Here is a 25,147-nt window from a genome sequence, read left to right on the forward strand (position 1 = left end):
GTCTATCAATAAAATTCATCCTACGCCTCGTAGAAGCAATAGCATGGAAAAATCTAGTGTTCTTATCCCCTTGCAAGAACCACCTAAATCTAGATTTTTGATGCCAGGATCTTTCCTCTGCCTATATAATGCCCAAAGGTCAGTCCTCAATTTCCAACTTCTATCTTGCACGAGCTATTCCTCCACCTACTTTGCCATTCATTTAGCTTTGACTGGATTTCCTCTTCCAAATTGGCCATTCTAAGGTGTTGATTTCCCCAGACAGAGTGCTACTAGTTTTTGATCATTGGTTCAATGCCCTTGAGTTTTTGCCAAATGTCCCCATTTCTACTATTCTTATAATTTTCATCCCACGTAGCGTCAAAAATCTATTGAAAATGACTATCCTCCAACCAATGATTATAAAAACAAAAGGGTTTAGGTCCCCAATCAGTATCATTAACACCCAAAACTACTGGGTTATGGTCGGATAACGAAGAAGGGGGACACCACTACCTAATGTTTTGAAATTTTTCCACTACCTCTTGACACACCAGAAATCTATCAAGTCTATTAAATATTACCTTGTCACGGTTGTTACACCAAGTGTACTTACCCCCTTTTAATGGTAAGTCGATCAACCCAAGCTCATTGACCACCTATTGAAAAAATCGATGTCTCTGTCATCTGAGGTAGCTCCTAATCTCTCTTCCATTTTTAGAACAAAATTAAAATCACTACCCAAGAGCCATGGAAGATCTAACTCCCTTACCTTTCCCATTAATTCCACAAACATTTCCACCTTTTCCCTTGCATCTGTTGGTGCATAAATATTCCCTATTCCACATTTCCAATTCCCATATGTTATTCTACCTTCTAACAGTATGAAGTGTCTACTGACATAACTATGATCAACCAAGAAGTACTCTTCCTACCACAAAGTAATAACACCCCCTGATGCACTTCCGAGTTGACCCCAATCCCTTTGAACTCACCTCTTCCACCCAACGAGTTATGAAATCTCTTATCCACTTTTTTTATTTTTGTTTCTTGAAGCAATACCACCCATGGTTTCTGGCTATTGATTAGGTTCCTCACAACCCTACGTTTCTCAAATTTACCCAAGCCCCTGACATTCCAAGTCATGATCTTCATCCAATTACTACTTTAACCCTCAATGTACCTTATTTTTAGTACCTACTATGCTTCTTAGCCATGCATCTCCAGTTTCATTTTATTGAATTCCTTTGTAACTAAGTCCCTATCCTCAGTGAAATGAAGGCCCAATCTACTAGCTATCCCCCATACTTTTTCTGCTTCCTCCTGAATGGTCTTGTCACTAATTGTAATATTGCCACCTAAAGATTCATTTTCAGCTTGTATCTAGTTCTCTTGTTCATTTAATCCTTTCATCACTAGCCTTTCTTAACTGCATTCTTCGTTGTTTCTCAAATATCTTCTTCTTAATGTTAGCTCTAACCCTAACATAATCCATTTCATTATGGTTGACCCCCTTATGCTTATTTTGACTACCGTTCCCAACTTGCACTTGATGAGTCACCTGAACTGTCTCCATTGATCCAATCTCCCCTATTGCTAATTTTATAGTATCACCAAGGCCTTTAGATATACTCTTCCTAACCTGTATCATCTCCGAAGTGCTTACACGGCTTGGTTGAACCATGTTATGCCCTTCTTCCATCGAGTTTTCCCCGTGGTGGACCTCTTCCACATAATTCTCTAAACTCGTCCCTGTCGTTGATTCTTCTAAAACCACAACCACCGGTTCTTTCATTTTTTTCCTTTTGCGTTACCCTTTTTTCTTTTGTTATCCCCACCGTTGACCTCCCCTTATGTTGTCGTCTAAAAGCTATCCTTATAAGATTTTTTCTAATCAAATTCCTCTTCTTTTTTGGGACCCATTGAACAAGCAGAGCATCCTCATCAACGATTTTTTCTTAACCACTTGCTTTTTCTCTCTTCTCATTTTGGAGTGATATCACTTGGTTGCTGCAATTCCCACATATTAGGTTTCTAGGATTATTCACATTGGAACGACTAAAGTCCCATTCATTGGCTCGACCCACTCCTTGTCTTGTTCTTACTCCCTCAGAAATTGACCCACCACATTCAAGGACCTTCGCTATGGGATCTAACATATTTGTCAACTTCAGGTTCTGTTACTTCAAGTTTCCACTAGGTCCATGATTTATTTTACTTGAGGCCCCAAACTCCCACTGACCTACAATGTAGTCTTTATGCCACACTTTTGGCCTATTTAAAATATGGCCTATCACATGTTCACTTGAGTCTAATAAAATTCCTTTATTATCTTTTGTCATCTTTGAGTTATCTGTCAAACTCTCTATCTTAGAGTTTGACGTGTAAGCATCATCAATACTTTTTACAAGCCTTACAATCTGCTGACACCCTACCACCATTTTTGCTCCATCAATTTTATGATTGGTTGTTCTTTCCAATTGACTTTTGGTTAATGCCTTAGCAGTTTAAAAATCACAATTTTGTTGACCAGGTAGCTCATTTCTCGAGGTTTGATCTTTCTTTGCTATTGTGCCCTCAACATTTTTGTGAACCACAGTATTCCCCGTACTCTAACTAAGTCGATCTTCGTTAACGACTCTCTTTTGGTTGCACTCGATTTTCCTCTCTCTTTTGGATCCCTCGTTAACCTCATAAGTGTGGTCCTCCATTATAGCTTGAATAATGAAATCTTTGCCAACTGCATTCAATTTTAGGTCCTAGAAGAGGCCCTCTGTCTTACTTGTTCCAACCAAAATCCTAGCCTAGTTGAATCTCCATTTGTTCATGATAGCCTCATCCGATTTAATATATGTCCCTTATTTATCACCTATTAGTTTGAAAAGGTCCTCATGCCATATAAACCATGGTATGTTCCTAACTTTAACCCATACTTCACGACTGAAGTTTTGCCTTTCTCCTTTAAATGGCACTAGCTCCACAAACCAATCTTTAAAGTTAACCCAATAAAATTGGATGAGATCCTCCATGAAAGTCCTATCCCCGAAGGTAGCAATTATGTGGCATTCGTCCAGTGGCTTTATCTCTACCTCAATTCCTTCTCTAGCTAAAGTCGTTTGGATTTTTGACACCCTTACCATAGTTCTTAATGTGCCGCATGCACTTCTAAAGACCCAGCACATCTCTCTTCTGATATTGGTTGAATCGAACTTAATTTTCTCCACATCGGCCTTGTTCAAAAGCCCTCTAGCTTCGCTGATTGCAGGAAAATTAACCTGATAAGATTTGTGTCCTTAGGGAGTAGGCCCTCATACTACCTCTGTGAAGGACCACCCATCAAAAGCTATAGTAGGTTTAGGACGACTGCTAAACCGTTGTCCAAAATGTTGTGCTCTATCCTCCCCTAAAGCAATGGTTTTAGAATTGTGTCTTGGAATCGTCTTTCGTATAATTAGAAATCTTCCATCCATGACACAGTTATCTCCACATTCAACCGCTCTAGCCATTTCTTCCCTTTCTTTGTACCTAACGAAGTCACAAGTACCTCTATTTTCATCCTTGCCTAGACGGACAAAGACATCCATGACTCTACCGAAGGGGGAGAACCAATCCCTAACCTTTGTGTTTGAGATACCTGGTTTTAGATTCCCTACATAGATGGAGTAGAGGGAATCTCTGCATAAATCCAAGCTATGGTTCACCCTGCTACTTTTGTATCTATTATTACTCTGATGCTTGATGGAGAATCCAAAGTTTCGTCGTTTGCCAGCTTCAAACCTAGCTCTGATGAACTGCTTTTTACCTAACCTATAATATTCTCTCTCTCTCTTTCTCTTTTTCTCTCTCATGTCTTACTTCTCTCCAAGATACAGTTAAACAAGAGCTGGACTAATACAATTAAACCCGCTTCCATGGGCCATAGCCAATTCTAACTCCTTCCTCGTCAGGATTCTTCATTGCTCCATGGTGAAAAATTCTAACATGTTCTGCTATTGATTAAATTTGGGTTCTCCAGCTTTGTTCCTGAGGTATCTAGATATAACAGATAAATAGTGGCATGACAAGAGTTTCGTGAGTTAATTTCTTTCAGCTTGATGGCTCCAATATAGATGAAAGATTAAGAGTTTATCTTTCTGTTCTGCTTCTACATATTTGTTGAGATATAACTACTAACTAAAATGTGTTGGAGAGACTAGTCTTATCAGATTGTGATTGTAAGTTAAGAGGTGAGAGGATTCCTATTCTGATAGTACAAAATAAATTGCCTTTGAAAACTATTTGAAAAGAGAATAATCAAAATGGTGTTTATTAGATCCAAACTCAAAAGTGTGATGAATAATGATAACTTTTGATGAAAGGTGTCTACTAGTTCAAAACTCAAGAGTTATAACGTTTGATGAATAATGATAACCCTTTCATGAATAATAATAACTTTTAATGAATAGTTAGAAATTTATAGTATAATATTTCAAAAAGATATTAAATTATTTAAGTAATTTAAATAATTTTTATTTATTTATTGCGTTGAATCAAGTTATTATATTTTTGTTTTGAACTAAATAAATTTTTATACTTTTATTTTGAATCAAATGAATTTTTATGATTAATTGTTAATTTAGTCAATATATTATTTCTTAATTTATATCACGTGATGTTGATTTGACATGTTGATATGTCATTATAGATGACGATAAAACATGTTGATATGACATGATGACATTACCATATGACATTTTTCATTCTTCACATTAACGTCACATAACAAGTGACATTTTGACTAATAGTATAATTCGTTAACTATTAGTCATAAGGGTTTATTTGATTAAAAATAAAATTACACACATTAATTGAATGCAATAGAGAAATAAGAATCTATTAGATTTTAATGAATTTTTTCAAATATTATGCCTAAGTTTATCTATAATTAAACATCGGAAGCTAAAATTAATTAATTCAAAAATAATTATTCTTTCTTTGTCTTTCTTTCTCAATCAAACTCCCTTTCTCGAAAACTTTGTAGAGAAATTTCCAAATTAACTTTTCTCCTATGAAGATTCATCTTCTCTTTCCTCATATTACTTATCTTTCCTTGTTTCAATGATATGTACATCATCCTCATCACAAAACCACCTGCAACATTAGTCTCATAAAAATATATGAATTAATTCTCTTCAAGAATTAGAGAAACCACCTTTCTTGATGCAAAATTAATCTCATAAAACAAATATGAATTAACTCTTCAACAATTAGACATCTTAGGTTAATCGCATAAGGTTCCCTATTATTTTGACTATGCAATTGAAACCTTGAACTTCATCCTTCATGTTGATCGTATGACAAAGGTGCTTTGATCGGTTGAAGTAGTCTTCTTTAAACTTTTAAAATCTTTGAAATACTTCTAGACACGTTCGATCGCATGGAGATGATCTCTTAGTCGACTGACGTTTGTCTAGGCTAGCCTTTAGTTCACAACAACATATTTTTAGTTGACACCAAAAACAATAATTAAAAAAATGTATTCCAAAAATCAAGCAGAAATTGTCATTTGTTATAGGTGGAATATGTCGTAGTATATTGTAAACCTATCACATTTAATCATAAAACTAAAAACTCATTAAGGGCGATGCAGTGCAACAATCTCTTTTTCCAACATCCGGATTTCATTTCTAGCACGATTCCTTGCAGCTGAATTATCAGTTGAATTTGCAATAGCTGTTAATTCAGCGATTTTCCTCCTATTGCCAGCCATCTGTATATGCACCAGAAAAACATGCAGTAAATAAGGAATGTAGTATTAAATTGAGGAGAGAATGATCTAAGAAAGCCATAACAATGAAAACAAACTTGTCTATAAGGCCATCTTCTACCCTTTTTGCCTGTTGCTTCATCAAATATTTTATGCCATATAGTTTCAGACAAATTCAACAGCTTGGCTGCCTCCCTTTTAGGCAATTCGAAATATAATGTCAAATCATCAAACTCAACTCCTTTATTCTCTTTCTCTGCATTTCATCTCCAAAAGAAATATAACCCAAGTTCCAATGAAGGTTCCAATGTATGTATGTGGATATATAATGCAATTGTATTCAAATTCAAATAATCCATCATGCCCAAAGGCTCTAACTGAAATAGGAAAAACCCCATTGGTGCCCCTGCTATTTTATAAAAAAAAAAAAGCTTCAGCTCATAGTGCCGTTTCCAGCTTAAGTCCTTAAAACACAACTCTTCAGGGTTTTGATAGAATCGTGAAGCCAAGGAAAGATTGAAGGTTTCAACTTCTCTGCAGCAACATTTTTTCAAAACAGGGAAAATTAAGGTACTTACTAGCGGTAGTAGCCATAGTTATGGGCTTTTAAATATATTGTTCTTCAGAATTAAAATTCATAAAATTACATATTATAAAATTTTCATTTTTTTCTGATTCAGACTTGACCTAATTACTTTAAATAATTAGTTAGGTTGATGTAAGTTTTTCACAAGTTAACATTTCAAATTATAACTCTGACACTAAGTTTTATGTTTACAGGGTCATGTGGCACCTTCTTCTACCGATTCTGGGTCATCTAGGAATATAATAATCGATTTCTATTGGGTAAGCATCTATGAACTTTGATATTTATAGTAGCTCATATAATATTTTTAATTTACTTTCTGAGGTGGAATAGAAAAATGGAAACACTGCCACAAAGATGCAGATTGATATTTTTAGTTGATTATACAATTAAATTGCGTCAGTGTGTGTGGAAACTTTTTAATTATTTCTCTGTGCTTCCAATGTAATTTCAGTTATAATATCCATATCCTGATGATCGAAATGAAAATTTTTGAAAAGAATAGGCATATTTGATATGAAGGAGGTTGCTAGTTTTGTTCCTCCTGCTTAGTGGATCTTGGTAGTTGCTGTTGACTAAACACTTGTAGAGTTAAAATGCTGCTGATGGTTTGTGTAATTATATGTCAAGTATTCATGGTGTTTTCGAAGTGTTATTGAGAATCTAAATATGAAGTTGATTTTGGAAGATTTTCTATCTCTGCAATGTTTCTTGTTGATATTTCCAGATTTTGCTGATATAGGAGAGGTGAAAATATATAAACATCATGTTTGTAATTGAATAGATCGTGTACTGCATTGGAAAGTAATAAACAATAGAAGTACAGATTTGAAAGTTTTCCAGCATGATTCTGTTCGTTCCTAAATCTTGCTTAATTCCATGAACCATACCATGTGTAATAATGTTTCGAACTCCCACTGAATAGAATCACTCTTTGAAATTTGTAAAGCAATCATATATTATTCAAGCAACCGGTGTTTTGGCTTTAGGATAACATCGTTAACAATGTTAATAAGTTATAAGACAAGCAGCAACAAAACAGAGAGGATGCAGTGATGGGAGCACAAATAAGGGGCGGAGGATTTCTATTCTCGCAGCTTGAGCAAGGACAGTAGCTAATACTCGTGCCATCGGGGAGACAGGATTTGCAGCTTCACCCGTCTGCAAAAATACAAAGAATTCCACCAAACTGTTACTCATAAAAAGATATCTGGATCTACTGACAACGCATTTTCTATATAGTTACGATCAAACAGATTTTCACCCTTACCAGACCCGAAGCATAGGACTTTAAAGAAAACTGCACGAGGATCATCATGCATGCTCCATCCCTCTTGCTCTTGCTTGATGAAATATTGTGAAAGGAACTTTTCTACATCCTTATAACCTTTATCATAGAAACTATTGAAAGAAAATGAAAATGAGTTTTATGACTGAGTCTTCAAGACTTTGACCAAATTATAATCAGACGAGAAAACATTTAAAGAAGAAGAAAGTGAAGAGAAAGAACATTAAACTTACTTGATATTTTCAACATCTGAAACCACAGTAGTATCCTCGTCAAAAACATTAATGAGAGCATGAAAATAACGGCCACGTAATAATTCACCATGAAGCTGTAGTTTCTTAACAAGGGGGCCTGCCATGATAGAAACGAAGTATCCTTACTAAAAGAACAACCTAATCACAAGTACAAAATTTCCACTAACATAATTTTAAAATAAAAATATATTTCATTTCAAGTAACAAGTAACTTAAAACTCACCTTTGCGATGAATAATTTCTCTCAACATTTCGCAACCGCTACAATCAGACGGGGGTGGTCCCCTAGGCCTACCAGAAAGTTTCCCCTTATTGTTATCAAACCTTTCTGTTCTCAAACTTGTCTCTACTTGACTGCTAGTTTCTCGATGAAAACTAAAAGAAGCCGTTTGAGAATTCTCCAAATTAGACTCATTATGCATACCCGCTTGAGAATTTTCCAAATTGGACTCATTACCAGTACCCTCCCAATTGGTTGCTGTCTGTAAAGGTTCAGTAGCTTCCTGCTCTGATAATGGAGGAATTGAAGTGGGATGTAAAACAGGTTCCTGGACAGGTAATAAGTCCTGTTGCCTAAGAATACTCTGGCTGTTTACATTTTCATTTACCAAGTTTGTTTCACCTTGATTATTCATTTCCCCATGATTCTTTGACGTACCCGACCCAGAGCACCCTGCATTAGAGTTTTTCTTCCTGCGAGTATAGGTTTGACCCGATTCCTTCGAACGAATAACATCGATAGGTTGCTTACGTTTCTCGCGTGACTGACGAAAAAAGAGGTGTTGCGAGAGTTCCTGGATAGGCGAGTCCACACGAGTAGGAACATGCGGATTGTTTAAATCTTCTTTTTCGAAGTTTGGTTGTATTTGAGAACTCGTTCCCAAATTGTTGTTTGAAGGATTCGACTGAGAGTTAACGGGTAAATGCCACATGTTTGAATTATTTAAAGAAGAGTTCCCTGAAAGAGAGGGATTCATGTTGTTCAAGAAACTGTTCCTAGTGTCATCCATAAATGGGTGATTCCTGTTGCCCATGATATTGTTCATAGCACGCCGTTGGGTGTTTAAATAGGTTGTGGTTGTATCCCCATCCCTAAGTAGGGGCTCCATGTTGTTCATGAAAGTAAGAGTGTTATCCGCTAATGGGGCATAAAAAGGGTCATGATTGGGAACATTGGCATTTGGATCCGCCATACCTGAAGACCTGAGAGTGTCTGTTAATCTCAGTTTCTTTGAAGGAAAGTGGGAACGTTGTCCTTTTGAAGTTTGGAATTAGTTGGTGGTTGCTCCAGAATAGTAGCACCACCGACTTAGAGAGAGCAGTGAATAGAAATTGTTGATTCATTGGTGCATATTGTTTCAATTTATATACAGTATAGAACTCAATTGGAAAAGGCGCGATAAGGCAGTTAATGACCGTTGAGAGGCAAGGTAACAGTTGGGACTGGGAATTTTCTTGAAACGCTGTTTGCCAGCCTTGATCAAGTGATCTCATCTTCACCATAAGAAGCCTAAACGTTCTAATAGAGTATCAGGAACAGAAAGTGAAATGAAATGAAGTCAGCGGTGTCATCACTACTTGGCTCCAAGAATCTCAGTCATTCCGCAATCTCATGCTCCCTTCTGCAACACTCATCAAAACCCTTTTCTCAAAGAACATTCTTCATTCCAACTATTCCCAGAAACACCAAAAATCTGTACGATCAACGGTACCAAAAGCTCCAAATCAGGACCAACTCAACATCGGTAATGGCATCCTCATTCATGCCTGAACAAGCCAGGGCAAAACCTGCCCTCCCTCTTCCCACCCCACTTGTCACCAAGGCAATCTCTTTTTCTTTATTTACTCTTTTCCTTTTTGTTGTTTTAATAATGTGTTTGTTGAAGTAATCTGTTTTGGGTGGTTGTTAAAGTTCAAGATTGGGCTTTTCCAGTTATTGGTGACGCCTGATAAAGAAAGGAACATAGAGCATGTTCGGAAGGCCATCGAGGAGGCTGTTCAAAAGGGTGCCCAGCTTGTTCCTTGCCTGTGAGTTTTTTTATCTTGTCTGTGTCTCAAGGTTTCACCTTTCTGATGTTGCAATGAGGGTTTTTGATGGGTAATAATTTGTGTAAAATTAAGCTTGTTGTCTCCAATTTGAAGCCTGAAAAAGTAGAAATTTTGTTGCTTGGTTGGTCTTTGAAATTTGTGGACACCAGATAAATGAAAATTTTACACAACTTAATTTCTGCAGATAACGACATGGATGCTTCATGCATCAATCTTGCTACTCAGACAAAGCGAGCCATGAATTGATGATCACGTTTTTCACCTTTCAGTTTGATGAGCCAAAACTGTGGTGGAATATAAACAACATTGGTGCTTTATGAAATGGTGGTTTTGGTTTACACAAATTACACGTAATGCATTTGGCAAGCAAGTTTTTAAAATGAATATAACATCATAGCATCAAGTTAAGGCCCTTCCATTTTTTTTATATAATGTCAGGAAATATGGAACAGCACATATTCGAATGACAGCTTCCCAGTTTATGCTGAAGATATTGACGCAGGTGGTGATGCGTCTCCTTCAACAGCTATGCTGTCTGAAGTTTCTAGTCACCCGACGATCACAATAGTTGATGGCTATATACCTGAACGCTGTGGGGATTAGTTGTACAATACTTGTTGTGTCTTTGGTACTGATGGAAAGCTGAAAGCCAAGCACCGCAAGGTAGAGGCACCTCCTATCCCATATGGTAGTCTACACAAAATGCCAATTTTGCACATTATTTACATGTGGCTGGACTTGGCAAAGGAATGCATTGTGGAGCCACCTGTTATTTCATGTCCATTAGGTAGAATGATTTGACTATTGTACAAAATCTGTCATCACCTGTATATAAGCTCATACATAGACACATATTACTAGATGACTGGACCATCTAATATATCCATTATGTTATTATGATGACAAATTTTTGTTTGGTACCATCAAATCTTAGATTTCTGTTGGAAGGAAATTAATGATCATTGGCATTTAGTTTTAACTATCTTTATATTTTGCCACTAACTTATTCGTATGCAAACACCAAAATTCCTGATATCAGATGCTAAGTTGGCTGCGTGCTTTAGACAATTCTATTGCTTAAGTGATATCATTCTCAAGTCTCCTTTGAAGCTGGTGTGCATAATAGTTATGACATTCCTGTGGAACTACAGATTCACCTTTTTGATATTGATATTCCTGGGGAGATTACCTTTATGGAATCCAAGACCCGTAATGCGAGGGAGACTCCTACCATTTTGGACACAAGTTTGTTTGATTCCATAGACTTTGCACACATGAACATGTTAACCTGTCCATAATTTTTGTCAGAAGCATTTTCTAGACCATATATCGTATTATATAAATCATCGCATCTGTCACAGGCTTTTATATGGCACTTCTATGTTCCTTTCATCTGCACCATTAATTGTGATAAAGTGCCATATCAAACTTTCTACAATTAGATTTTTCTGACAACTAATCTGTGTCAGCAATCTGGTCGACCAGTTGAGTAATTTTTTCGAAGTGGGAAACTAATAATCGATAGTTCATGCAGATGTTGGACGTATTGGTGTAGGCATCTGTTCTGACATCCACTTTCAAGAATTGGCAATGATATACGCTGCAAGTGGTTTGTTTGCTCCTCCATTGAACCGTGATACAATTAATTAATTTTATTCTGTTAGCTAATAAACATAATTGTTGTTTTCTAACTAATAAATAATTTTGCATTTTGGGAAAATTTTGCATGTGAAAGATTTCCTGTTCTTTTCTTTACTCGAAACTCTTATTTTTATATTTGCTGTAGATTATTTGAGGATATCATTTCTTCCTGAATTCTTTAAGCCACATTTCCTGCATCTACTGATTCCTTTTATTCCCACAATTTACTAGCATTTATATATTTTATATTATGGTTTGGTTCTTTTCAAATCGTTTCCCCTTCTGATATTTACAATTTCCGCTAATATTGTTTCTATATATATTTTAAAGTTACCATGTATTGCCCATCTTATTTATGAATTTTGTGAACTGTGTGTGTATCATCTGTCGAAATTAGGTGCTCACTTGCTATGCTACCCTGGAGCATTTAACATGACAACTGGACCATTGAATTGGGAGTTGCTGTGGAGAGCAAGGTGCCAGTTATTTCCTTGTTTTAATCTCCTTGTTAATTCTTTGAACTTCACTTTTGGCCTCATATGCTTGTATATGAATGTGGATATGAATTTAGATTCAAATTCAGGTAATTGGTATCTATAAAGAGTGTTTTAATAAGTTTTTTACATAATGGGATTTTTAAATGAGTTAAGGTAATTATAAGGTAATAGAGATCTATTAGAGTTAGGATAATAATTTTCAAAAATATTTGAATAGTTAATAGAGTTCAGGTATTTTATTTCTTATAGGATTAAAGTTCGGGTACCAGCTCAAAATTATTGGGTACCCTATCTGTTTGCCACTTGAATTGCTAATTAACATATTAAGATAAATATGTTATGATAGGTTATTGAGTTAAACTATTAAGATGTAACATATTATGATAAACTTAAATTTATATTAAGAGTTAGTGACTTTGAGTTGGTAGATTTAGATTTATATTATTTTTAAATCTAACAAACTTAGCACATTGGGTTTAAGTAGCAACATGCTAACTATAATAGTTCCAATTTCGTCAAATGATTATAAAAATAATTATTAAATAAAAAATTTATTTTAAAAGACCATTAAAAATATATAATAAAAACAAAGATTTTATATACTGTAGCAGTTTCAACATTGGTTTTTTTGTTGTCATCCTTGGATATTGGTTAAATACTGTAGCAGTAATCTTTCCAGCTATTTCTTCTATGCCTGCATTGGTTAAACGTGGGTCAAGAACAAGCAACTATGAAGTGTCGGAGGATGAATTTGCAGAGTTAGATACAATATAACATTATCATTTTGTATCGTGTTTCATCATGTCATTTGTCACGTATTTTCTCATGTCATTCATTGTGTTGTTTTCCACCACATCATTACGTCATGCAGTCACTAATTGATTTCAAAACTTAATTTATTTTAATTTTTAAATTTAAATTAGCAACTGTTCAATTATATTTCAATACTTTTAATTAGTTAGAATTAAATTATGAATAGGATTAATGTTATATACAAATACCTCATTTAGTTATGTAACTATATAAAATTTAGATTTCTCTATAATATATACAATTTCATAATACAATATTTCTTTTAACATACTTGTGATACGAAAGTAATGCACTCAAGTTGCTAGGTCCAGTAAATTTACGTCCGTTGCCTTATCTGCATTCACTTCACCAGCAGTGCAAACTCGTTCAATGAAAAAAGGATAGCAGAGTATGGGACCAAAGGAGCAGTTTGATTGAAGTAGATGGGTGGAATTGTTTGGTGTAAAGTTATCTGGTTGATCACTTCGACAAGCTGATTTTCAAGTGTTTAAGTTCCAATTGAATTTAAATTTAATTATTTATATTTCGAATTTGATATAAAAATAATTTTTTTTTGAAACGATATAAATTAATTTGATATAAAAATAAATTTAAAATTAATTTTTATGTATATTAATAAAAAATCAAATTAATAAATTAAATATAATTTGTAAAAGATAAATTAAAGTTTAAAATTATATTTCGAACAATTAATGAATTTTAATAAATATTATATTAGTTATAAATAATTTATATAAAAATAATATATACTATTAAAATTATTATTTATAATTTCGTTATAACTATTACATGATGAACTCGTGATGTGAAATAATTATACTATTCAAAGATTGAAAAACACAAAATATCATCTAAAGTCACAAAATACCAATAAAACAAAATCTTTTAATATGGGATATAGGCTGGGTTTGGTTTTGGAAGGTGTCCCAACTGAAATATGTGAAGCCCAAAATTTGGGTATAACAGCCCATTTTATCTATGGGCCTCAACAAGAATTTACATGCTCGGTCATTCTTTTTTCAAAAATATTGGTGCTTAGAGCTTAGGTTCATTTTTTTAAGGCAAATTAACGTTGAATTTCACAGCTTATAGGAGTTATTGGGTTCGTGAGTTTAAATGGACATGGATGTTAAATGTTCCTCTTTGACGTAAAAATATGTAAAATTCAAATAAATTTATAAGAATAAACTTCAAAAATTATAAAAGCAAAATAAACATTATTAAAATATTGACATAAATGTATAACAATCATCATAACAAGTCATGCTATATAAAGTAAACATAATCTTAGTGAAAATTAATCATTTATATTTATATTTTCAAGCAAAAAATATTAAAATATTTACAAATTTTACTTTATAAATTAAAAAATAATAAAGATAAAAATAATTATAGTGAAAATTAGCCAATCGATCGAAGAAAATTATATGTGAAGTTATTGGGGTGAACCAATTTGCTTTTGTGCAAAGTAGACAATTATTAGACTCAACACTAACAACAAATGAGATGGTGGACCTGATGCAAAAGAATTGTACTAAAGGCCTAAAGCTAAAGGTGGACTTTGAAAAGGTTTATAATAGTGCATGTTGGGGGTTCCTAGAATTGATGATAGAAAAGATGGGGTTTGGTGGAGGTGGAGGAATTGGATTATGGAGTGCATATCAACTGCATCAATCTTTGTTCTTGTCAACTAAACCAATAAAAAATGCAAAGGGCGTTGCGACGAGGATGCTCATTGTCACCATTCTTGTTTAATATGGTGGTTGAGGTGTTTAGTTGCTTGATGAATAAGGCGAGAGAAGAGAATATATGTAGCGGCATTTCCATTGGAGGTGGAGGTTGAGGTATGATTATGTCTTACTTACAATATGCGGATAATACAATGTTGTTTGACCTACCATAGCTTGATAAGTTATTATATATGAAAAGAGTATTGAGATGCTTTCAGATAGTGTCAAGGCTGAAATTATATTTCAAGAGAAGTAGTATAATTGGAGTGGGAGTCAATGTAGAAGTGTTGGGAAAGTGGGCCACCAGAATACACGGTAGGTTGGGTGATTTACCATATAAATACTTGGGTTTGCCATTAAAAGCTAATTAGCCATCATTAAAAATTTTGACACTTGTGGTGGAATGAGTTGAGGCTAAATTGGAGGGTTGGAAGTCTAAAATGTTATCACGTGGAGGCAAAGTTACTTTGTTGAAATTTGTAATAAATAGTTTATCTATTTTTTATGTCTTTGTTTAAGTTGCCTCAAAGTATTAAAGAAGAGTTGGATAAGCTTCAAAAAAGGTTTTTGTGGGCTGGAAATAATCAAAATAGTGGATACATTACTTTGAATGTGAGAGTTTGTAGTTACAAAAAAGGAGGACTTGGTTTAATTGATCAAGAAGTCAAAAATAGAGCCCTACTCAACAAGTAGTTGTGGCAGTTTGAGGATGAACTAAGGAGTCTATGGAGAGGAATTGTGACAACAAAGAATGACTACGATGCGAGTGCCTTGTTACCTAATTCCATTGTAACTCGTAAATACTCAAATATTTGAAAAAATGTTGTACCTCTTTTTATGTCTACTGATCAAATCTTTCTGCAGGTTAAAGCAAATATAGGCTTTGTTGTAGGTGATGGAAAAGCTATATCATTTTGGCACATATCATGGCTTGAGGTACTCTTAAACAAGAATTCTCAAGATTATTTGCCTTGGTAGCGAACAAAGAGGGGAGTATATGCGAATTTGGAGAGTGGACAAATAATAGTTGGTAATGAAAAATTGAGCTCAGATGTCAACTATTTGGTTGGGAGTTTCAGTCGTGGACAAGCCTATGGTGATACTTTTAAGAAAGCACATTGAGTGAAAGTATGAAAAATGGAATGATTTGGAAAGCAACACCTACTGGCATGTACTCTTCAAAATCCCTTTATAAAATTGCTTTAAACTATCAACATGAAAATAGTAATATGTGGAAAAAAAATTTGGCTTAGATTTTGTCTATGTGTTGTGTTATCGATTTTGCACATACAAGTATACGTATCGAACAAGTAATATAATGATGAAGTAAAGTATCGTTCCTACGGAGATTTGTTTTTAAAGTTTTAGTAAATACTAAAATTATAAAACAAATTAATCTTATTTAAGTAATTCAAAAATTGAAGAAAAACTAATTAAAAATAATTAAAAATCAACACTAAATAAACTAACAAACTAAATAAGTTGAGAAAAGTAGTATATTAAAGACCTAGGATTATGGGTTTATTCAACATTTCATCTGATACTATCTTTTCTTATTATTTATCTTTCCTAGGTGATTTTACTAACCTAAAATCCAAAGTTATGGACAAGTCTTTTTCGAGTTGCTTGTACTAATACCTAACTTAATTAGTACACGATATGTCTAAAGGAATTAATTAAATTAAGTTCATTAAACAAGTGTCCTAATGTGGCTATGTATGGCAATCGACGTATGTCTACCCGAATCGCAAATCAGATCACCCAAGTGACATGAACATATACTATTCAAACCTTAGTCTAATCTAAAATCTCTTTGTCGAGTCTTAATTAGATTAACAAATTAGTTAATTGTTGGCAACGCAATCAAAAGCATTAAGAAGATATTTGAATAAGTAAAACTATACCCATTCATGATAAATAAAAGAGAAACTAATATTCAAACTACAAGTTGAAATCCACCACAATCTTAGAAAGATAACTTAGCTCATAATATGTAATAAAAACAATATTCAAAGAAATTTAGCCATGAATCCAAGTCAAAGAAAATAAAAGAAACACAAAAGTAAAGAAAGAAACTAAATGTTGAAGCTTTGCAATCTCAATTCTCTCTAAAATTTTCTTATTTTCTTGCTTTGTTCTTGGCTCCAAATCTCCAGAATAATTGGTTGCTGCCTCCCCTCAAAAATCTTTGAAAAAGGTTCCTTAAATAGCTCAAAGTAACCTAATTTCTAAAATCCCATCAAATTTTTATTTTTGATAAATCGCCGAGCGCCGCTACCTTGACTTCTTGGAGCCACTGCGCTAGTTCTTCTGCTACAGTAGCACTGCAGTGCTGAGCTTTCAGGAAAATTGTATGGTGAGCTTCCTTTCACCAACGTTGCAACCTTGTTCTCCTAGTGTTGCAGCGGTTTATCAATTTCGAATGTAATTTTCACCTTGATTTGTTCTGAACTGGGAAAAGTGGTAAACATAAAAATTGTAGCCCTGTCTCTTAAATTTCCAATGGCTTAAGAATATTATCAATTGGACTTCTGGATTGAAAGATATGCTCCAAATACTGCATCATGTTCAGTCCATGATTATTGCTATAGTGCTACAAATTAGACAAATATTTTAAACATGATCCAATTCGAACTAGTAAAGTGGTAAACATAACAGTTGTACCCTTTCTCTTAGAAGTCTAGTTGTTTAAGAATCACTTCATTTGGAGTTCTGTAGACAAAGATATGGTCAAAATACCACAATATATATGAATGAAGCCATCACCATACTCGCATGGATTTTCATCAAATAAGCTTTTTTCATTAAATTTCCTACAAAAGCAATAAGAGAAATAACCAATACTACTCTTAAAGTAATTTAAAACAAAATAAAATAAAATTTAACTAAAATAACTTAAATTAACTACTCGGCATGTAATCAAACTTAAATTAGAAAAACACCTAAAATGCTACGATTTGAACCTAAAATCTCAAAGATCTAACTACTTAAACCCCCAAAATGTGTCAAAATAACTCTATATAATAGAGTTATCATGTTATGCAAACAAAGTCCAAAAACATTTGTACATCTATTTTTCACATATTACAAGTCTTGGAAGGTTTGGTGTGTGTGGTGCTCGGTATCAACTATTAATCCAAAATCATATTTCTTGATGTGGAGAAGAATATGTGATAATAGTGAAAATAACAGATATGGATATTAGCCTTTTATGTAATTACACGATCAATGTGGTTATTCCGTAACGAGATAGTCTTTAATGGGAAGGTATGGGATGTATTACAGCTATATGATCTAATTAAATTACGTGTTGTTGTGTGGGCAAAAGCAAAGTGACCCAAATTGAATGAATTGCCATAAGATATATATCAATGTCCATCCATGATGAAAATTATGAAAAAATCAATTCTAGAAAGATCAAGGAGTATCTAGATGGCTTCATAGGGATGGAAAAAATTTAGTGTGGATAGGGTGCCTTCGGGGAATACAAGTGTGGCAATAATTAGTGGCCTACTACGAGATCATGCTAGGACAATCAAAATAAAGTTCTCAAAGTCAATAGAAGTGTGTGATTCGAGCCTAGAAGAGGTACTGGCGATTAGAGAAGCTTTCTTAATTTCTATTAATTATTTACAACATAAATAAGTTGGTTTATAGATTGAGAGTGATTCTAGAAATGCAATAACATGGATAAGTAATCCAAGAAAGGCCCCTTATAGCACATTTGGTATGGGGAATAGCTATGTTATTCCCCCTCTATTCCCACTCCTTTCCCGTACCTTTGTTTGGTTTAAAATTGAGACACAGAATAACAATTCTGCAGGAATAGAAATTCCATGAAATGGGTTAAACCTCAACTTTAGCTATTCCCTTCTCCCCCCTCGATAATATCTATTCCATGAGACATGGAATAGTTGTCAAATACATAATGACTAAAATACCCCTTATAACTTAAAAATATTACAACCCTAGACCTATAAAATTTTTTCTTCTCATTTCCTTTTTTCTTTCTCTTTCTTCTCACGTTCTTTCATGTCTCATTCTCTCTCTAATTGGCACTCAATACGACGATGGCGGCGACAGCGACCGAATGTGGTCGAAAAACGTCGATCTAGTCCTTTCCGACAACATTCAACCGAGATCTAGCTAGATCTGGCACTCAACGGTCTGGCCGCGGGAAGCACATGATCTGGTGCTTCCCGATCAAATCCCACGGTTGGATCTGGCACTCCATGGCCAGATCCAACCATAGGGAAACGCCAATCTAGCGCCGTAGTGGCTAGATTCAGCCACACGGTGCGCCAGATCGGCGTTTTATTACACCAGTCGCCTTTCCGACGATCGGCCCATGAAGAAGAAAAAAGGAAAAAGAGAAAATAGAATAAAAAAGAAAAAATTATTTGTAAAATTTAAAATATTAATATTTATATATAATTTAAACATTATAAATATTAATATATTAAAATATTAANATGATTAAAATATTAAAATATTAATATTTTAGGGTATTAATGTTTTATTTATTAAATTATTAATATACATTAAATTTTTAATGAGTATAAATAAAAAATAAAAAATTATTAATATTTTAATCACAATAATATTAAATTATAAATAAAATATTATTAATTAAAATTTTAATAATTAAATTATACTAAAATGTTGATATTTAAATTATTAATTATTAATATTTTAATTAATCATAAATTATTAATATTTAAAAAATAAAATAAAAATAAATAATTATATATAATAAAAGGTATTTTTGTCTTTTTATTTTCTATTCATTTCTTATTCTAAAGTTAGTGTTACCAACCAAACACTATAATAAGTTATTTTTGTGTATTTCATTCATCATACCAAACTACATAATACTTATTCTATTTTATTCCTACCTCATTTTATTTTCACGTAATAACTATTCTATTCTATTTCTGTCTGTTTTGCGAACCAAACGTGCCCTTAGAGGTTTAGGAAATGATTAGTTCACGTAGAGAGCATGCAGAAATTAATTCGAAATTGGAAGATAATTCATATATTAAAAGAAGCTAACAATAAGGCCGAACAACTAGCAAAGGAGGGGGTACAACGATATGTGGAACTATTCCAAGTCCTTCAATAGAAGGATGGAGAGATAGAAGGTGATTGCCTAAAACTGATGAGGTAAGTGAGTGAATGGACTCATGGAACTTAATCTTGGCAAGAGATGCTAAAAGATAAAGAGTGATGAAGAGATTGTTTGGGAATGATTCCTCATCATTCATCAGAAAAAATTCAGAGAATTACAGAGTTTGTCCCTTTATATACAAATCTGTACAAGGAAACAAAAAACGACAAAATTGTATAACTAACCTACTAATTAAAGGACAATTATCAGTAACATTTGTTTTAAATGAAACGTTGTCATTTATGCTATCTTCTTGTTATCTCCTTAGCCTTTGTGTTAACACAGTGCGTTTAGTCTTTATTTAAGACTTCTATTTACAAGTAGCTTCATCCCCTGTATGTCTAAAACCTCCACACTTATTTTTTCTACTATCTGAGTCCTTATTCTTCATGATAGTTTCACATTCCCCCCCAAGAGGAACCATGAATGTTGTAAATGTTCATCTTGCATAACAACTTCTAGAATTGTCCAGGTTGTAAAGCCTTTGTGAATGCATCTGCTACCTATGAATCTGTTGATATACGAACTAGTTCAATCACACCATTTAAAATCTTCTCACGATTGAAGTGGCAATCAATCTTTATGTGCTTGGTTCTTTCATGTAAGACTGGATTTTTGCTGATGTAGATTGCTAACTGATTGTCACAATATAGTTTCATTGCATCTACTTGTTCAATACCAAAATCTACAAGCAAACCTTTAATCCAAACAATCTCACAGCAGGTGGTTGCCATAGACCTGTATTCTGCCTCAATAGAACTTCGAGCCACTACTTGCTGCTTCCTGCATTTCCAACTTATTAGTGAGTCGCCAATGAACACACAGTAACCAGCAATAGATTTCCTGGTGTCAAGACACCCTGCCTAGTCACTATCACAAGAAGTTGAGCTTTTAAAATTTGATTAGGCTTTCATCAATATACCTTGACCAGGTGCTGCCTTTAAGTATTTTAGTACTCTGCAGGCTGCCATATAATGTTTTCTATCTGGTTTATCCATGAACTGGGAAAGAGTTTGGACTGCATATGAAATATCAGGTCTTGTGAATGTTAAATAAAGAAGCTTTCCCACTAATTGTGTATACTTGGAAGAATCAGCTAGTTCATATTCTTTGTTAGCTTTAGTTAACTTCACATTATAGTCAATCGGTGTTGAGACTGGCTTGGCTTCAAGTAAACCATATTCTTGTAATAGGTCAATTGTATATTTCCTTTGGCATATTGAAATGACTTCTGGTGATCTTGACAATTATAGACCAAGGAAGTACTTCACTATACCTAAGTCCTTAAGTTTGAATTGTGAGCTTAAATGTTCCTTTATTGCTGCTGAAGCTTGAATAAAAGTGCTGCCAATCAAGATATCATCAACATATGTTAGTAAAGCAATGAATTCACCATTAGTTGTGTTCATGGTGAATAGTGAGTAATTTGACATTGACTGTTTGAATCCATAGTTAATGATACATGAGGTTAGCTTGGCATTCCATTGTCTTGAGGCTTGTTTAAGTCCATATAGAGATTTATGAAGTTTGCAGGCTAACTTTGATCCACTCGGATGCTCCCCCTTAACTATATATCTTTCTGATATGTCTATGTAAACCTCTTCATCAAGGTCTCCATGCAAGAATGCATTATTGACATCTAGCTGGATAAAGTCCAATTTCTTGCAACTGCAAGTGCAAAGAAAGTTCTGATAGTGGATTGTTTAACCATGGGATTGAAGGTCTCCTGATAATCAAAGCTAGCCACTTGACTGTACCCTTTGGAAACTAATCTTGCCTTGAACCTTTCTATCTCACCTCTTGCATTTAATTTGGTCTTGTATACCCACTTACAACCAACAGTATGACACTTTGCAGGTAATGGTACTATGCTTCAGGTGCCATTCTCTTGTAAAGCTTTCAGCTCAACTGCCATTGCATCTTTTCAGTGTGAATGAGATACTACTTGATGGTAAGTTATAGGATCTTGAATGTTTGATAATGAAATAGTGAATGCTTTATGTGCATTGGACAGTTTATGTGATGAAATGAATTTTGATATAAAATGTGAGGTGGTAGCATTTGTGCGAGAGGGCAGATCAATTTGGTAAGCTTCCAGATACTTTGGTGTGGTTCTTATTCTTGTGTTTTTCTTGGTTGGCATAATTGAGTCAATGTCATGGTCTGGTTCAAGTTGACTGGTACTATCACTATTGGGCAGATCAGTACTGGATGATAAATTGTTAGAAATATCATCATTTTTTTATGTATGAAGTTGTTCTGTAGGTGGTGAAGGCTCTTCAAAACATAATTTACATTGGTTTTGGTTAGGTGAATCAAAATTTACAAGATTTCTATCAAAAAGGTCATAAGGGACAGCATGCATTCCAAGTGTTTGATGAAATGTGAAATCTTGTTTATCATGTTTTTGAGATTGAAAAGGAAAGGTATCTTCATGAAAAACAATATCTTTGGATACTAGGACTTTATGTGCCTCAAGATCATATACTTTGTATCCTTTGACATGGTTCATATATCCTATAAAAACACATTTATTTGCCCTGCTATCAAATTTCTTCCTATGTTGTGTTTGTGTGGAAACAAAACACAAACACCTAAAGACTTTGAAATGACTAAATAAAGGAAGCCTTTTGTAGAGTATCCCTTATGGTGACCTATTCTGCAAGACTTTGGTAGGCACCCTATATATGATAGGCATAGCATTTAAAACTGCATCCCCCTAGAAACTAAGTGGTATGTTTGACTGGTGTCTCAAGGCTCTAGCTACAACCAAGATGTGTTGGTGCTTTCTTTCCACAACACCATTCTATTGTGGTCTACCAACACAAGATAATTGATGATAAATACCATTCTTATTGTAAAAATCAGTAAGTTCAAATTCTTTTCCATTATCTGTTCTTAGACATTTTATAAAAACATTAAATTGCCTTTGAACAATGTTGGCAAAAATAAGTATGATTGATGATACCTCTGATTTGTTTTTCATCAAATATATCCATGTAAATTTTGAAAAATCATCAACAATGGTCAGAAAGTATCTGTGACCATTTAAGGTAGGAACTTCATATGGTCCTTATATGTTTGCATGAACAATTTCAAAAGCTGTTTTGGTGTTTTGAACATGAGTTGGAAATGGTAGTCTTCTTTGCTTGGCCTTTGGATAGATTTCACACAACAAATCACTTGAACAATCAATTTCTAGAAAATTTTGATGCAATACTTTAATTCTTTCAATTGGGGCATGTCCCAATCTAAAATGCCAAAGGTCAAAGTTTGGATATCCTGACTTGAAGAAATTTACAGCAAAAACAGAAGAATTCTTGACAAAGTTTTTAAAACAAAAATGAGAAAGATTTTGTTCAACTTGGCTATCTTGCATCACATAAAGCCCTGAAGACCCCCTAGCAACCCCAGTCACTCTCCAAGATGGAAGCTCCTGAATCACACAATATGAGTCAGTGAAAAAGAGACATGAATTTTGTGACTTGGTTAACTCACTTACTAACAGAAGATTGAATTGAAACTAGGCACACACAAGACATTCTTTAGTGTTAATAGGGGTGAAATTTTGACAATTCCTATGTGAGTGACAAGTGCTCTACCATTGTTTGGTAAGTGAACAAAATGGTCATTAACTGGTTTAGCTAGAATGAACTTGTCTAAAGAATGACAAATATGATCCGTGGCATTTGAATCCATGATCCAACTATTTTGTTTAATCACAAGATTACTGATATGTCTAAAACTATGAGGCAGGTTATTTAGGGTATCAAAACAAGGTCGGTTAAAAACAATACCCGCAAATGCTAAGTTGATCAAGGATGGTTTGTTCTGGTGATTCTTTGGTGAAGAAACCTTACCATCATTAGAAGTAATCCCATTCTCACTTAAAAGATCCATAAGCTTGCTGACCTACAGTTTGATTGCTAACAGTTGGGACATAGAACCATTACTAGCTAAATCATCTTCCTATTCAGGCTGTGTTCCTTGCCATTGAATGTCATTCAAGCCTGTAACATTATTTGCCATTGACTTCCCTTTCCTGAAATTGCCCTTGCCTTTAGTAAACTTGAAGTCCTCAGGAAATCCAACAAGCTTGTAACATTTCTCTTTGATATGGCCCTTCTTCCCACAATGTGAACATTGCAAATCTTTTCTACCTTTCTTACTCGTGTCTACAGCAGTCAGCATAACTGAAGATTCTAGTGGTGGTTGTGTTTGAATCATCAAAGTCCTTTGAGCTTCCTCCCTTAAAACAAGATTATAAACTCTATCCAAACTTGGTATTAGATCCATAAGGATGATTTGTGATCTCAAGGCAGAAAAAGAATCATTCAACTCATTCAAGAACTTGAAGACCATGTCCTTCTAGTACTAGTCACTATAAACCTTGAAGTAGTTAACATTGCATCTTCCACATTTGTAGTGTGGTAAGGGCCTAAAACTCCTCAACTTTTCCCAAACTCCTTTCAATTCTATAAAGTAAGCATCCATTGTCCTTGTACCTTGGGTTATACTACCTAGTGTGTATTGTAGGTTGCATACTATAGTGTCATCTGATTGGGCAAAGTTCTGCTTGAGAGTGTTCCAAATATCCATTGCAGAGTCCATATAAAACATTATCGATGCTATAGGCTGAGTAATTGATTCTAAAAGCCATGCTACTATAAGGTTGTTACACTTAATCTAGGAAGGGTAGATAGGATCTGTGACTTCAGGTTTAACTATTGTGCCATCTATGAAGCCTATTATTTATGATAAACAGTGCAAGCAGAAAAGAACGACTCCAGGCTACATAGTTGGTTGAGGTTAATTTGGGGGTAATCATGATTGATGCAGGATGATCAGTATGGTGCAAGTAGTAAGGCAATTGTGGATTTGCAACAAGGGATATTTGTGATCTTGATTCATTTGAGGTTTGTGAGATTTGAGGTGTTGAAGTAATTGATTCTGACATGATTCACCAGAATAACCCAAAAATAATCTAATAAACGAAGAGAAAAGACGATACAAACTTACAGAAGATCCGGATGATGATGATGAAGGATGAAGGTTACAGTAAACCAATGCTTACTTTGAGAATCTATGAATTTCCCGCATTGAATCCCTCAGGAACTTTCATCAGCTTTGATACCATGCTGAAAGATAAAGAGTGATGAAGAGACTATTTGGGAATGATTCCTCATCATTCATCAGAAAAAATCAGAGAATTACAGAGTTTGTCCCTTTATATACAAATCTGTACAAGGAAACAGAAAACGACAAAATTGTATAACTAACCTACTGATTAAAGGACAATTAACAGTGACATTTGTTTTAAATGAAACGTTACCGTTTATGCTATCTTCTTGTTATCTCCTTAGCCTTTGTGTCAACACGGTGCGTTTAATCTTTATT

At 34.2% G+C, this 25,147-nt stretch overlaps 1 protein-coding gene and 1 long non-coding RNA gene across 3 annotated transcripts; one reads left to right on the forward strand and one right to left on the reverse strand.

Moving 5' to 3' along the window:
• On the reverse strand, nucleotides 7,127-9,676 carry LOC18598829 (GATA zinc finger domain-containing protein 11). Its single transcript, XM_007028528.2, has 4 exons — nucleotides 8,077-9,676; nucleotides 7,833-7,950; nucleotides 7,582-7,712; nucleotides 7,127-7,472 (listed from the first exon to the last, which is right to left on the reverse strand). The coding sequence occupies exons 1-4, from the start codon at nucleotides 9,044-9,046 to the stop codon at nucleotides 7,465-7,467; spliced, it is 1,227 nt and encodes a 408-aa protein (XP_007028590.2). The 5' UTR covers nucleotides 9,047-9,676; the 3' UTR covers nucleotides 7,127-7,464.
• Nucleotides 9,719-11,112, forward strand: LOC18598830. 2 transcript variants are annotated; one of them, XR_001927787.1, is made up of 4 exons: nucleotides 9,721-9,881; nucleotides 10,087-10,252; nucleotides 10,341-10,565; nucleotides 11,054-11,112. It is a non-coding gene; the product is annotated as an uncharacterized LOC18598830 (long non-coding RNA). The 2 variants fall into 2 exon arrangements; XR_001927786.1 differs by having other exon boundaries at nucleotides 9,719-9,881; nucleotides 10,087-10,565.

This window comes from Theobroma cacao, chromosome 5 (assembly GCF_000208745.1).
Source record: "Theobroma cacao cultivar B97-61/B2 chromosome 5, Criollo_cocoa_genome_V2, whole genome shotgun sequence".
Taxonomy (NCBI): domain Eukaryota; kingdom Viridiplantae; phylum Streptophyta; class Magnoliopsida; order Malvales; family Malvaceae; genus Theobroma; species Theobroma cacao.